This window comes from Aquila chrysaetos, chromosome 20 (genome assembly GCF_900496995.4).
Source record: "Aquila chrysaetos chrysaetos chromosome 20, bAquChr1.4, whole genome shotgun sequence".
NCBI classification, from domain to species: domain Eukaryota; kingdom Metazoa; phylum Chordata; class Aves; order Accipitriformes; family Accipitridae; genus Aquila; species Aquila chrysaetos.
This window is the reverse complement of record NC_044023.1, coordinates 8,272,404-8,286,713: the sequence shown is the minus strand read 5'-3', so window position 1 is coordinate 8,286,713 and position 14,310 is coordinate 8,272,404. Positions and strand designations below refer to the sequence as shown.

The window sequence follows — 14,310 nt, the reverse complement described above, 5'->3', positions numbered from 1 at the left end:
TAAGCCTTGCATCTTTTCTGGCCATAGGAAAGGCGAGCTCCTGGCAGAGGCTGAGAAGGGACGTGGCACAGCACGACCTTGCGAAGGGACAAGTCCCATTCTTTGCCCTACTTACCAGGTCCTGCTGTCCTAGCCAGAAGCCTGGCCCCGACACCGTCAGTGTCCCACTGTTCACCTCTCACTGAGCTCCTCCACCCGTGTGAGACTGCATTTGATTTGACTCAAGGGCTCTGCCTTGCAAACTCCACATCCACCTTGCAGCTCCATCTGTTGGCTTAGCTGCGTGGTTAGCAAGGGGCTTCCTTCTCAGCTGCAGAATGTATTATTGCCTGTTGAGTGTCTCTGTTGTTTTGCCATGTTGTTAAGCCTTCGTTAATTCACTCTTTGCTTACGCCTTCGCCTTTGGACTCTGCTTTCCAGTCTCTCCCGGTTGTTTCTTTCCCTTGCAGCAGCCTTGCAGCCTTCCTCTCTGCTGGGATAATCCTAAGTCCGCTCTCTCCTGTGCTGACACCTGCCTCTTGGTTGCATTTTGCTGGACCTCTGCCTGTGTTTGCCTGGCCTCTGCCTGCCTCCTGATCTCCTTTGGGATGACCACAAGGGCGATCTCCTTTGCATCCCCTTTGGATGATCCCTTATCCATTTCTGTTGTCCTGGCTCCCCACCTCATCGCCTCTGTCCTTTCCTCAAGTCTTTATGCAGCCTCATCCCTTTGGTCCCACCCTGGACGGGACAGTGTTCCCAGCTGCCACCTCCTTGCTCGCTCTTGGGGATGTTGTCCTCTCCTGAGCCTGGCTGCCAGTGCTGAGCTCTGCAGCAGCCCTGCCAGGAGCTGGGTTGCTCCAGGAAGAAGTGCAGAAGCAGAGGCCAGCTCACTAGCCTGGCTCCCAACTTGATTTGTACAGGCATAAATTAGGACCACCAGGCTCTGGTTTCCCTCCATTTTCTTTTGGGGAAAACACTGGATGAATTGGGAAGAAGTCAAGTATTAAGCATCCTTGTACCTCTCCGTAACACGGCAGGCATTGGTATTGACAGTGAGTGTCCGGCCATTTTAGCGTCATCCCACCGACCTGGTCCACGACCATGGGCTTTGTGGCTGCAGGGCACTGGGGCTCTTCTGGCTTCAGGGAGACAAAGCTGCTTCCCACCCTGGCAGGGTGAAGCATCCTCATCTCTCTTACAGGATAATCCTTGAGAGTGAAGCAGCATTTGGCTCAAGAGCCAGTCTGGGACCCTGCTTTTCATACAGGTGTGCATTTTTATTCCTTAAAAAGCCACGATTCCCACATTTTGTGTCTGTGGAGGGGCCATTGTTTGAGCATTGGGGGTGTCACTACTATGGCTGTGTAATTGGAAGGGGAGTTCTAGCAGCCTAGATGAATTGTGGGAAGAGGGTACATCCCAGATCCACTCTTTAGGAATCCCAGTGTGCGCTTTGGGAAGTCAGCTTGGGATGTTGGAGGCTGGACTGGAGCCCTGAGGTTTTAGACTCCTTAGAGACCTCATATGAATTTAGTGAAGATCTCTTTGCTCTGAGATCCTTTGAGTTGTCCCCGTCTGCATTAAGTGGTGGAGGGCCAGCTGGATGCATCCAAAAAACCTGCGAATCTTGGAGATACCCATCTCTGGTATGTGTTGCAGTAACCTAAAATAACAAACCGAGCTGAAGATTGGCTGATGGGCTTGTGGTTGGTAGAGCAAGGGGCAGAGCAGTGGGGAGGGTTCTTGTCTGCGTTGTTGCTGAAAAAGCAGGAGTGATATGAGCCGCCTCTGCTCTGCTGCTAAAAACAGCCCAGCTTGTTTTTATTTAATACAGTTTTGATCTGCGTGTGTTAGTGTTTCACCTGCCTGCGAGTGGGAACTCCAGGCTCCAAGCACCTCGGAAGCCCGCCTGCGTCCCTGCGCGTCCCTGCGGCACGGGGCTTGTGAATGTGGTTCCTCCTCAGTTGGAGGAGGGACTCTGCCAAAACTCAGGCTTGAAGGCGTTGGGACGGGTAAAGCTTCTGCTGGGCTTCACGTTTCTGCTGCTGTGGTGCTGCTTGGTAAACTGGGGCTCCGCAGAGCCAGCTCCTGCAGGCTTTCCCGGGAAAATAGACGTGAAAACGGCTCACATGGGGTTTTCTCCCTGTCTTGCTTGCGCAGCATCTTGCCAGCATGGAGGTGGCTCTCCAGGTGGCCTTGCTGCCAGCACAGGGAAGAGGGTCAGCATTGGCTCCTGCCTGTTGTGGATTTTGCCCGGTGCTGTCGTTTGGCTGGGAAGTAAATAATTTGAAATCAGCTTGGTCCAGCCCCAGGGGTGAAGGGGTTCAGGAATGGACAGGCTTTCATAAGGTCATGATTGATGTGTCCATAGAGCTCATCCTTGGAGAGGGGCCTGCCCTGGCTTCAGAGAGCCCTGCAAGGACAGGGACCCTGCCGGAGAGTGTCTGGGGAAGCCATGCCGGGGAGGATGTGGCAGGGAGTAGGGTGAGGGTAGTTGGGGCAGGGAGGAAAAGGAGGATAGTCAGGGCAAGGAGGAGGAAGAAGATAGTTGGTGCAGGGAGGAAGAGGAGGATAATCGGGGTGGTTGTGGGGTTAAATAAAAGCTGTCAGTGATTTGAAAAGGGGAAAGAATGAAAAAGAAAACCCACTGAGGAGACACTCTCCCTTCTTACCCGGCTTGTAATCAGCCGCCCCCTCTGCCAGCGAGCAGCTGGCGGACGGGCGGGCGGGCAAGAAGGGGGTGGCAAGAGGGGGTCCAGCTGCTCCTCGGCCCGGCCCCGGCACCCCCAGAGTCCCTGCAGCCCCGGCTCGGAGTGGGCTGGGGCACAGCCCGGGGGGGACATGCCCCTGTCATGGGTCCCTGGCAGGCTGGGGGGGGGCTGAGGTCTTGAAGTGTGCTGCCGGGGGGAGATGGGGTGAGGAAGAGGAGGAGGGGGAGTTGTCTGAAATGCCAGGGATTCATCTCCCACTCCCTCTGCCCTCGCCGTTCTGAAAGGAGCTGCTTGAGCTGTCAGCTGTGGATTATATTAATTAGCAGAGAAATGCTACGCCTGCTCGTGGGGCCGTGCTGCCAGGAAGAACTGCAGACTTGGCAGGTCCATGCAAAGCAGCTGCCGGGCTCCCCGAAACCCCTCACTCCAGCCCAAAATGAGCACACCAAATATGAGACTGAGCCGGAGGAGCTGAGTATTCCTGGGGCTTCTGCATCTCCTCCTTGAGCGCAGCCAGCTGCTCACCCCCAGGGCCAAACCTGCCAGCCCTGGCACGTGGGGGGCTGTTGTGATAGGGAAAGCAGCACTGCAGTTTCGGGATGGGACCCACCGCTCCTCACTGGGTGCCCATGTCTGTGGGCAAAGTGGGTCAGTCTGTGATGCTGCCAGGCCAGCAGTCCACGTGGTCGGGGGCTGCTGGGGCGGGGGGCAAGGGCACATCCCTGACCTGTGGTCACCTGCTGTCTTTCAGGAGAGGAAGCTGTGTGCCCACCCCCGGATAGAGATCTACAAGGAGGACCGCATCTACTTCGTGTGTCCTCTCGCTCGCCAAGGGGACTTCTACGTGCCCGAAATGAAAGAACTGGAGAGAAAGAGCAGGGCTGCCGCAGCTGAGGCCGAGGACTCCCGGACAGATATCACAGGTATCTGTGGCTTGCGCACGGGCTCCATCTTCGATCGGCATCAGCCCTCCCAAAGTTGGGGATCCTGGTGTCCCTGGTGCTGCCGTCTGAGCAGACGGAGAGGGATCGACCTGCGCCCACCTTGTGCCCAACCACTGAGTCTCAGCCCACCTCTTCCATTCACCCTGAGCTGAGATAGGATCTTGTCCCTGAGGTGTCACACCGCGCCTCGGGGAGCACCCGGGCACCCCTGCGGCATTGGGGTGAGGGTGAAGCTGCCGCCGAGCCGCTGGCCCGCTGTTGTCAGAGCAGAGCTGGATCTCACAGCTTTTGGTTGCAGCTGGGCTTGTTTTTCTCCTTGTCATATACATCTTCCTTGATCTCATCTTCATCTGTTACATATTGGGATTGCGAAGAGCTTAAATACCAGGTTGCTGTAGCTGGTGGTGGAGTTGCCCGATTGCATCTGCTCAGCGAGATCTGTTGGAGCCTGGATGTATTCATACAGGAAGGGACCACAATGGCTGTAGGCGCAGAACAGCAGTGCTATAGTAACCCGAAATGCTAGTTGCCGTTGCCGGCCCACGTGTTCACATGTCTGCAAGATGCGGGAGCCGGCTAGCCAAGCATTCCCAGGCGCTGGTCGGCATGGCCGAGCCGGCCGCTGGCAGGGGCAGCCACCTCCTCCTGCCCTGCAGGTCACCCACGCTTGTGTAACGGGCATGAAAAAACCATGACAGCTCTCGTCGCCTCCCAGGGAGTTTGGTCATTTGATTTAACACATCTTCAGGTTTGGGTTGCTTTAATTCTTAATTGTGTGCGGTGTAAAAGCAAGCTTGGGATTTGCTTTCTGGGAGCTATGTCCATTTAGTGCTGCAATGAAGAGTCTAATTTGAGCGGTTTCCCAGCGCTTCGAGGTCCCATGTTTTTGCGGTGCTCACTCGGCTCTTTGCCTTTTTGCCTTGCGTCAGGGCGGCTACTTTGGGCACTGGCCCAGGTTGGCCAAGGGCAACCCGCAGCCCGCTCACCCCGGCACCTTCCCATGGTTGTCCCTTGGTTTCAGAGAGGGACGGCAGGACCCATGTGAGGAAAAGATGCTTCAGGTCGGTGGCTTCAGCAGCTGTGTGTGCTTCTTTCTGCACCGCTCACGGGGGTGCATGATCCCGCAGCACAGCCAGAGGATGCTCAGTGCAGCCGCTGCCCCGTGGCCCAGCTGTCTTGGTGCTTTCCCTGGGATGCCACTGCCAGCATACCTGTGGTGGGGGTGTCCCCTGCCCTGCTGAAAGAAGGGCTGAGAAGGTCTTCCCAATTTCAGACAGCAAATGATGTTGGACTTTCTCATGTGGGAGACCCCAGGCTGGGCTCCCCAGCAGCAGCTCTGGTCCAGTTCCTCCACCACCCCTCCCCTTCCAGTCACGTAGATGAGCTTTTGTTGGTGCAATCTGAGGCAGTGTCATCTGCTGAGTCTGCACAAAACCAGCTTAAAATAATAATAGCTGTGAGAGGTTGGCCTTGCCTCTGAGACTAAAGAGTTGAGCTTGGATGTCGCATTGTGATCACCGTCGCTACTGGGCACAGCGGCAGAACCAGGTCTGGCAGGGCATCACATCCTTGCTCCGGCTGTTGGAGAGGGCCGAGGACGTGACAAGCCTTCGGGTTGCTTGTGCCGCTCCTGCCTGAGGGTCTTGGAGGTCCCCGCGATCTCCTGCATCTCCGTGGTGTCGCAGTGCCCCGGGCCAGCGCAATCGCTGTCAGCTGGGGAGGGTGGCACCGCGTGGGGATGTCCTGGGCTTGTTCAAAGGGAAACGGTGCCTGGTGAGCATCCTTGTCCCGCTGCCGCTGGCTTGCTGACACTGGAGACTCGGTTTGTTGCTGGTGGTGCTGCCCCAGCCACAGCCATTGAGTGGCCGTTGGGCTGCCCCTGGTTCAGCAGCAGGGTCAAAGTTGGGAGTCAAGGTAGGAGGGTGCAGCCGGTCTCATTGGGCTCCACATCTCACCACCAAAGTCCTTCATGGGTTTTCTGAGCCCTGGTGTGACAGGAGATCCTGCTGGAGGCGGCAGCCGGCAGATTTCCCCTCTGCCCAGCCGCTCGCTGGAGACACCTTGAGGGAGACACCTTGAAGGAGAGGCCTTACGGATTGAGACTGGTCCTCCCTTCCCAAGTATTTTCTGTGCTGGGATCTGTGCAGCCACCTCTGAGTTGGAGGAAGAGAAAGCCCCAGTCTCTTTTCCCATCTTTTTTACTCCCTTCTTCCCTGGGGAGCTGCTCAAGGAGCAAGGTCAGCTTAGCCACAGCCCCTTCAACAGGCATGATGGCCATAAGATCTTCATGACTCAGCAGATCTCAGGGTGTCTGTGACAGCTTTCAAGCTTTCCTCTGCCAGCTGGAGGGTGGGCACAGCAATGTCCCTGTCTGCTTTTCAGTGCAGTTCCCCCTCAACCCCAGTTGCATGGATTTGGATTATTTCTTGATCCACCTCAGCTCTGCCAGTGTTTCAAGTGGTCTTGCCCCAACGGAGGCTCAGGCAGTGCTGGGATGCTCCTGGGAGGATGGGAGAGGGTGGTGGTCCCTGCCGGTGGCACTCGGCTCCTCTGGCCGTGCCTGAGCTGTGCAAATCCAGATGCTGGGCTCTGACACCCTGCTGCCTTGCAGGGTGAGCGGGGGGGACTGGGGAAGTGCTGAGCCCCTTTTCTTCTCCCTGAGGCAGCTGAGGATGCTCTACGCGTGGCAGCCTTGGGCTCTCACTCCTGATGTGGCAGCAGATGAAGCCCGCTCTTCCCCCCCACCTCACAAAATACTGAAATAAACAGCACTGAGCGTGCGATTTCAGAGTGAGCATCATATTTAGTAATGCTCTGTGTGGATGCAGCACCTTTCAGTCATGGCTCATGAAACTCCCCGCCAGCAGCTGTATTACACTTTCCTCGAATTAAAGATTTCAGGAGTTCCCAGCGGAAGGCGCTGCCGTTTCTCCTTGCCTGTCGTTGTGGCTAGTGCCAGGCAGTACCGAGCGACTTGGATGTGTAAGAAAAGCTTGGATTTGTTTTCTTGAGCCTCCTGACCTTGGAGCACATCTCTCCATTTAGGCTGTCGTATGCTGTCTTTGCTCCTGAGCTGACCTGTGAGGTGCTGAGTGCCTGCGGCTCCAAGCAGAGCCAGTGGCTGCAAAGGATGCAGGACGTGGTCCAGGTTCTCTGCTTTCTGCTGCTGCTCTGCATGGAGCAGGGTGCTGGCAGCTCTGCTGAGGACGGACACACGGCGTGCAAGGAAGGGGCCAGGGGCTGCAGCTGCCTCCTCACCAATTCTGTCCCTTCTTAGCCATCGTCAGGGTCATCAGAAAGACGGAAAGCATTTTTGCAAGGCAGTTGATGGGTCTCCAGGGGGCCAGTGTCAATCACGATTAGTTGTTTTGTACTTAATTATTTTCCGGGGCTTTGGCATCAGCACGGTGCTCAGCAGGCCCTCGCTCCCGGCTCGCTCTCAGCAGCGTGCTTTCCAGCGTGACCCCGCTGCAGCGCATGGAAGGTGAAAGCAAACAAAAGCAGCCTCTCAACATGGGCTTACTGGCATGAACACAGATGGTTTCTAAGCATGTGGCTCTGCCCAGAGTCTCAGGTGCTCATTTTCCTGGAGCTGAGTCTGTCCAGCAGTGTCTGGGTGCAACCGATGGCATCACCCGCTGAGCCCCAGTGCCACGGGGGGGGGGCACCTTCCCTGACGTACTCTGCCTCATCCCGACTTGCTTCCAACCTCCAAAGAGCCCTGCCTGTGCTACTTGCCCGTACATCCCAAGAAGGGTCTCAGCGTGGAGCTCCTGCTGTGCCTTCCTGCTGGTCTGCCTGCCCCAGCCCCTCTCCGGATGGCTTGTGTGTGAGCTTCGGCAAACACGGAGGAGCTGTGCCCCTCCTGGCAGCGCGTTGATCTATTATTTAGCGGCAGGGGCAATGAATATTTGATTGAATGTGGGGAAAGAGAGGGCCCAGGTGCACCAAGAGGGGAGCAATGCTCGGGCTTCAGTGTCATGCTGGGGCGATGTGGGAGGGGAGCCGGTCCTCCTTCACAGGGGGATTTGGGGATGCCGGTACCCGGGGCGGCACAGGGCTGAGCTGCCTGGGGGTGCTGGCTCCCCACCAGGCTCGTTAGCTGTGCGGGGTGAGTGATTCCCATTGCACCCATCCCCGGCTGGTCTTTTGGTGTTGGCTGCTTGGCTTCCATTCTTCCTAGGTGGCCCTGGCCTTTGCAGGGCCCCTCAGCACCCCAGCGGGGCTTCACCGTGGGCTGTGCCTCTTTTTTCCCAAATTAAAACTTCCCCGTTTCCACGTTCCTGCTGAGTGAACGTGCAGCAGGCCAGCTATACTGTTCTCGGGGGAGCAGAGCAGAGGCGGGGGGTTTCCATGGGACAGTCGGCACCTTGCTGCACGCCAGAGGGAAAAGCCATGCTGGATCCAGGTGCTGGGCTGGCTCCTGGTGCAGGGACTGGCCTCGGGAAGTGGGATGCAGGAGATGGGCAGCGGCTCGCTGGGGGACCGGGCGAGATGCGTGGGGCAGGGTGGAGAAGTGAGCGTGAGGGCTGCCGGAAACCTCCATGCCCACGAGATGAGAGCTGAGCCCCTGCTCACCCACAAGGCACCTCCCAATGAAGCTTCGGTTGCCCTCTTGGAGCCCCGCCGCACTCTCCGGGCTGTGCTGGGATGGCTGGGGGTTCCTGCCACATCCCCCTGCCAGAGCTGACCCTGCACCATCCCCAGCAGTAGCGGCTCCATCTCTCACCCTGCCCACCCCAGCCAGGCTGGGTGGCCATGCCAGAGCGAGCCTTGTCCTGCGCAGAGGAGAGCGAGGCTGCTGAAATGGGCAAATTTGCCAGCTGAGGCTGCTCAAACATGATCAGAAGTGACAGAGCAGTGAAAAAGTGCCTGGCTGAAAGGAAACAGGACTCGATTTATTGTCGCCCTTGGAGCAAGGGAGAGGGAGGCGGCTGCAGGGGTGAGGAGAGCGGTGCTTTCCTGATGTGGCGGCTCGGAGCAGCGTGTAGGTCAGCTTCATCCCCATCTTCCCCTTCCTGAGCTGCTGCTCTTCTCCTCAGGAGCTCCTTTGCTTTGTAGCATGGGGTTACGTGACGGCTTCCCAGCCAAAACGGACCCTGGGGTGACACAGGAGGGGTGCTGTGCAGACAGGGCACAGCTTCGGGGGTCAGGGTCACTCTTGTCCTGGGTTTCAGAGGGACGCGAGATGACCACAAATGACATGAGCTGTCATGAAGCCATGGTGGGAACATATCTGTGTCACCTCAGGCCACCAATTTGGCCAAACTGGATTTTTTTTTTTTTTTTTTTGAGATCCTTGCTAGAGACCTTGCAAACCCTTAGCTGGCTTCAAGGCTCAGGGGCCACACACTCCCCTCTGTCCCCCACAGCTCTCCGTCTTCCCAGAGGCTCCCTGCTGACCCACTGCCCTGCCGAGGTCCTGCCAGGTGGGATAGCATCTCACATCTTTGTGCCGCCTGCTCAGTGGCCGCCATCTCCTTCAGCAAGCGCCTCGCCGGCAGCGTGCAGAACATCCTTTTTAACTTAGAGTAAATGTAGTTTCCATGTTGAGGTGCTCCCTGATGCTGCAGCAAAGGTGGCACGTGTTGGCAGGCGATGGTTCTTTTCTCCTTTTCATGGGGGGGTCAGCAGGCGTTGCTTGGGTGGGCAGCCCAGAGCTCGGCTTGTGCCAGCTGCCAAAGGGGTTGTGTGCCATGGCCAAGGCGAGAGGGTGGAGGCTCAGGCTCCTCTCTGGACACCCACCAGGCAGGATGAAGCCAATACACCATCCACTTTGGATGAAGCAGCGGGTACGCTGTGTCTGTGCGTCTTTCCCGGCTGTTCCTCGTCCTGCTACTGCTACTCCGTCCTCTCCGAACAGCCCTCACTCAGCCGGCAGGACTGTGGGATGATGCCACTCAGAAGGCAGAAGACTGCCATTTACAAGCAGTTCTGCTGGCAGCTGCCCAGGCCGGGAAGAAAAACAGCAAAAAAAGGGATTTAAGGGTGTTTGGAAGGAAAGTTCCCTCCCTGTCGGGTCTCCTCCAGGAGATCAGTGACTGCCATGCAGCTGGAGGAGGGCGAGCAGCCCAGCCCTGGGCACCCCAGCTGCAGGAGCCCGGGGAGGCTGGAGATGCCTGCGGGAGCCCAGGGCAGCCCCGTGCCGGTGGCTGGGGATGGAGCCACGCCAGCAGGAGCCAGCATGGAGGAGAGGGCTCTCCTCTCCCGCCTCGGAGCCCCTCCACGGTCATCGCCGTCCTCTTTGCCGCTTCCCGGCCCCACTGGTGGCAAGCCACGGTCTTCCGCCGGTGCCGCTGCCGAGCGGGGCTCCTCCTGGCTTCCCTCCTGGTGTGGAGCATGATCGTGGGCAGGGGTGTCCGGCCCGGTGTGGCTGGAGCTCCCGGGGGAGCGAAGGTGCCGAAAAGCGGCTGAGCCCGGCACGCGCTTCCCGCTGGTGCGAGGCAGGCTGGAAGAGGGAGGGTGGAGCGGGGAGGGCTGTGATGGAAGAGCCCGCCCTGTGTTTGCTGTCACTGTCGTAATTAACAATGTGGATCTGTGATGTCGTAATAAGTGACGTGGATCTGTGATGTCATAATTAACCACGTGGATCTGTGATGTCATAATTAACAATGATTAATGTTTTACAGGAGGGTTTTGTCTCCCGGCTGGTTGCTCCGGCAACAGCACTGAGCTGCTGGTCTCGATCTGACACGCTCATCTCATTGTCGACTCCTTAATTGTGTTGTCAACCGAGCTAACGAGGCAGGGATTCGGGGAGGCGGCAGTGGGCCGAGGGGTCTGCCCGGGCAGGCAGGGTCAGCCCCCGGGGGCACTCGGCTGCGAGAGGGGGTGTGGGCTGGCAGCTGGCTGACATGGAGAAGTGCTGAGCGAGCTGGGAAGGCTCCCCCATCCTTGGGCACCCCAAGTCCCGTCTGCCGCTGCCCTGCCTGCCTTCGCACTGCTGCCAGAGCTGACGGCTGCGGGGAGCCACGCAGGGAGCAGGAGCGGGTTATAGGGCAGCCTTAGGGTGCCACGGCACGAGGCTGGACGTACACCCGCCTTTGACGGCAGCACATCTGAGGACCTGCCCGCGTGCCACCTTCCCCTTGGGTGCTCAAGCAATGCTGCAGCTCCCCATCACCCGCGCAGCACAGCGTCCAGCTCCTTGCCTCATTCCTGGTGCTATGCTGGGGGCAGGGTTGTCCCCCGGTTCCCAGGCCGGGCATGCTCCCTAAGGAAGGACGTGCCAGGTCCTCGGTGTGTGCGCGGAGAGCAGCGGTGGGGCCAGGCATGGCCAGGAGGTCAGGGCACGGCTGGGAACTCAGGGGTTGTTTGTGCTTGCTTGGGGGTGCCCTGATTTCAGGGAGCTGCTTGAGTCCAACTTGTGCTTGTCTCGGCCCAGTCATTTCTCAAAGGCACAGGAGGTGACGAGGTAGGAGCTGGTCTCCACTGTGGCCTGACGTCTCTGAGGTTTCTGGTGGCTTCGAAGGCCGTGGCACGCCATTCCCATTGCCTCCTTCCCACAGCATTCTCTCCCTTCCCTTCTCTTTCCATCCCAGGGGCCGACACCATGAGTGAGACGAGCTCCATCAGCATGGAGGCCACAACCGACAGCAGAGACACCTCGGTGGCCACCTCCATCCTGCTGCCCTTCCCAGCCAGCCGTGGCCGGGAGGAGGCAGACAACCGCAGCGAGCACAGCTACAGCGAGTCGGGAGCCAGCGGCTCCTCCTTTGAGGAGCTGGACCTGGAGGTCACCGGGGATGGGGAGGGAGCCCCAGGCCTGCTGCCCGACGTGGGCTGCGCGGGCAACCAGGAGGTCACAGACAAGTGGACCAAGGAGCCCATCGCTGCTGAGAGAGGAGAGGAGTGAAGCGGAGACCTGGCTGCCTCACCTCCCGCCGGGGTCTGAGTTACTGGGAACTGGTTGCCTTTCCCACCTCCTTCCTCTCCAGCCAAGAGATTTTGGTCGCTGATTCCCCCCGTGACCTGCTCTCCCTCTTTGCAGAAAGGGTATTTGACCGTTTCGGGGATGCTGGGAGGTGGGGGGGGTCTCCTGCAGCGCTCGGAGGTGTGGAGTTGGTGCAGGTTGGGGGGGACAGCGAAATGCATTTGCCGTTTGTGTGTCTTTAGATGCGTCACAAATTCTTTGCAGGTGTCTCGGGGCAGGGGGGTGGTGGTGGATGGCAGAAGCGTCCCCCCTCATCTCTGCCAGTGCCCCTCTCACCCACAGCTTCTCTCTGCTGCACCGCCGCGTGTTTTCTAGCACCAAAGAGCCGTGAGTAGGGTCGGTTGGGTTTGTTCCCCTCTTCTCTTCCCCTTGCTGAAAAATGGAAACATCCCGTGTAAACCTGATCCTCCTGGCACTTCCACGGGCGCTTTTGAGGTCTGTAATAAAGTGGATGCTTTTCCTCACCGGTGGCCGGTGGCATTGCTGACTGCCTCTTGGCCGATCGCGTCGTCCTGCCCCGTGGGGTGGGAGCGGGCTGCGGGTGGAGGCTGCTGGTGGGCTGCCCCGCTGTGCCCCCCGACCCAGCCGGGGAGCTGCCCGGGGGCTCTGCATCCCTGCTGCTGGTGCTTGCTCCCTGCCTTGGCAACCCAGCGGGGCCCCGGGACCATCCCTGACTTCTGCAGGCTGCAGGGGGAGCAGGGAAGGGTCCCAGCCGCCGTGCCGAGCTGGGCTGGGCTGGAGGGAGGTGGTATCCCCGCTCCTCTTGGGACCCTGCTGAAAGTAAAACCAGTAAAGCCAGGTCCCTGCGCTGCCGGTGGGCCTGGCACCGCTGTGCTGCTTCTGTGGCAGCAGGGACCAGCCTGTCCGTGCAGTGCCTCCCCGGCATCCCATCTGCCTGGTCCCGCAGCGATGGGGTGCAGGCGGGGAGGGCTGCCCGTGCTGGTCCCAGTTCCCTGTCCCCCAGCTGGGGACGAGGGAGCAGCCTGGACGTCACCCCCACGGTGCCCCGGGGCAATGCCAGGTGCCAGAGCTCCTCGCCTGGCTGGCAGAGCTCAGCCCCTGCCCCGGTGCCCCCGGTGCTTCTGGCAGCCCAGGGCTTGTTCCCTGGCAGTCGGACGTGGCGGCCCAAAACCGAGGCTTGGGGTGGGGGTGCAAGGGGCAGGGGAGGCCTGGCTGTCCTGCTGTGGTGGGCATGTGTCCTCCCTGGCTTGGAAAGGTCATGATTAGTCCTCAGCCAGTGATTGACATGAGATTGTTCATAAATATTTTGTGCTCTGAGTGATAAAATATTAAACTCCTCCAGCCCACATGGAAAAATATTGCTCTTCCCGGTGTTTATCTTTGTTGCCGGTTATTACAAAACTGCCAAGCCCCCTGAAATATTTATGCCTGGCTGAGGCTCTGGGGGGGGGTTGGAGCCAGGCAGCGGATCCTAATGCCGCTTGTCCCCTAACCCCACCGAAGATGGGGGCTGGGAAGGGTTTGCCGTTGTCCTTCTGCTGTCAGCCGCACTGAAGCAGCAGCCAGGAGGATGCAGCCAGTGCCGGGGCGCGTGCGAGGCTTGTGCCAGGTCCCGTCTGCCAGGGGGGAAGTGGGACCTTGGCAGTGCCAGCATCCTCCAGCACGGCACGTCTCCAGCCCTCCCCGGCTCTCTGTCCCCACCGGCCAGTGATGGCGAGGTGTCCCAGCCCAGGCACCCTCCTCTCCCCAGTGCCCCGCTCTGTCTCTCCTAACAGTCTTGAAAGGAGCTGGTGGGGTCTGGGGTCCTGGTGCCGTGGGACCCCAGGGAGGACCTTGCCATGGAGGTCCTGGGTTATCCCTCCCCCAAATCAGGACTGCTGGGTGGGGGGGGGGAAATGACAGAGCAGGTCTGACTCTTGCTGCAGTGCCCTAACCTGCAGCCTGCAAGCACAGCAGCTGGCAGTGGGGAAACTGAGGCACAGGGCAGTGAGGTGGTTACTCAGGGTGGTGCCCCAGAGGCACCCCTGGTCCCTGCCCATCCCTGCGGGTCCTGTGTCATCCCCCCGTCCTGTTCTTGTCCCTGAGTCACGGAGCTCTCCGGGACAGCCGGGCTGCCAGTGCAGGACTGATGGGGATGCAGCACAGGGGGATCCTGGGCAGCCAAATGGCTCCAGAAAGGGTTTGGGCAAGTGGTGGAGACCTGGAACGCTAAATCCAGCCACTGCCTCTGTCTTCGGATGGTCCAAAGCCTTCCCCCAGCTTGGTGCCTGGGCTGATGGTGAGTGCTGGGGGCTGCGTGGAGTGCGGGGGTCAGCGGGGTGATGCTGGGCCCCTGGATACCCCCCAAAGGCTCGGGGAGCAGGGGACAGGCTGGGTGGGGTGTTCTGCCGGGCGGGGGGGGGTACAGCCCCTGGGGCACCAGGTTGTGTCTGTGGAGCTGGAGCCAGCGCTGGGACCCCTCTCGTCGGGCTGGGACTGAACTGGGGGCTCTGGGGCTGGGGGAGCAGGCGCTGAGCTGTGCCCTGCCGGGTCTGCCAGGGCGCTGAGCGGGTCCTGCCTGCTCTGGCCGTGTCCTGCCTCTGCCCAGCCTGGATCTGGCCATCCCTTGCCTGCATCTGGCTGTGCCTTGCCTGTGTCCTGCCTATGCCCTGGCTCGGTCTGACCATGCCTTACCTGGATCTGGCCGTGTCCTGCCTGCGCCCTGCCTTCTCTGGCCGTGCCCTGCCTGGATCTGGCCATGTCCTGCCTCGTGTCCTGCCTTCCCTGACTACGTCCTGCC

At 59.6% G+C, this 14,310-nt stretch overlaps 1 protein-coding gene across 1 annotated transcript in view; it reads left to right on the top strand.

Moving 5' to 3' along the window:
* The window catches only part of TEX264 (testis expressed 264, ER-phagy receptor), a 44,347-nt gene extending 32,313 nt beyond the window's left edge, over positions 1 to 12,034 (top strand). The window contains exons 5-6 of the mRNA XM_029996203.2: positions 3,445 to 3,616; positions 11,179 to 12,034. Coding sequence (XP_029852063.1) covers positions 3,445 to 3,616; positions 11,179 to 11,492 — 486 coding nt within the window. The 3' untranslated portion in view covers positions 11,493 to 12,034. The remainder of the gene's footprint in view (positions 1 to 3,444; positions 3,617 to 11,178) is intronic.
* The last annotated feature ends 2,276 nt before the right edge of the window (positions 12,035 to 14,310 follow it).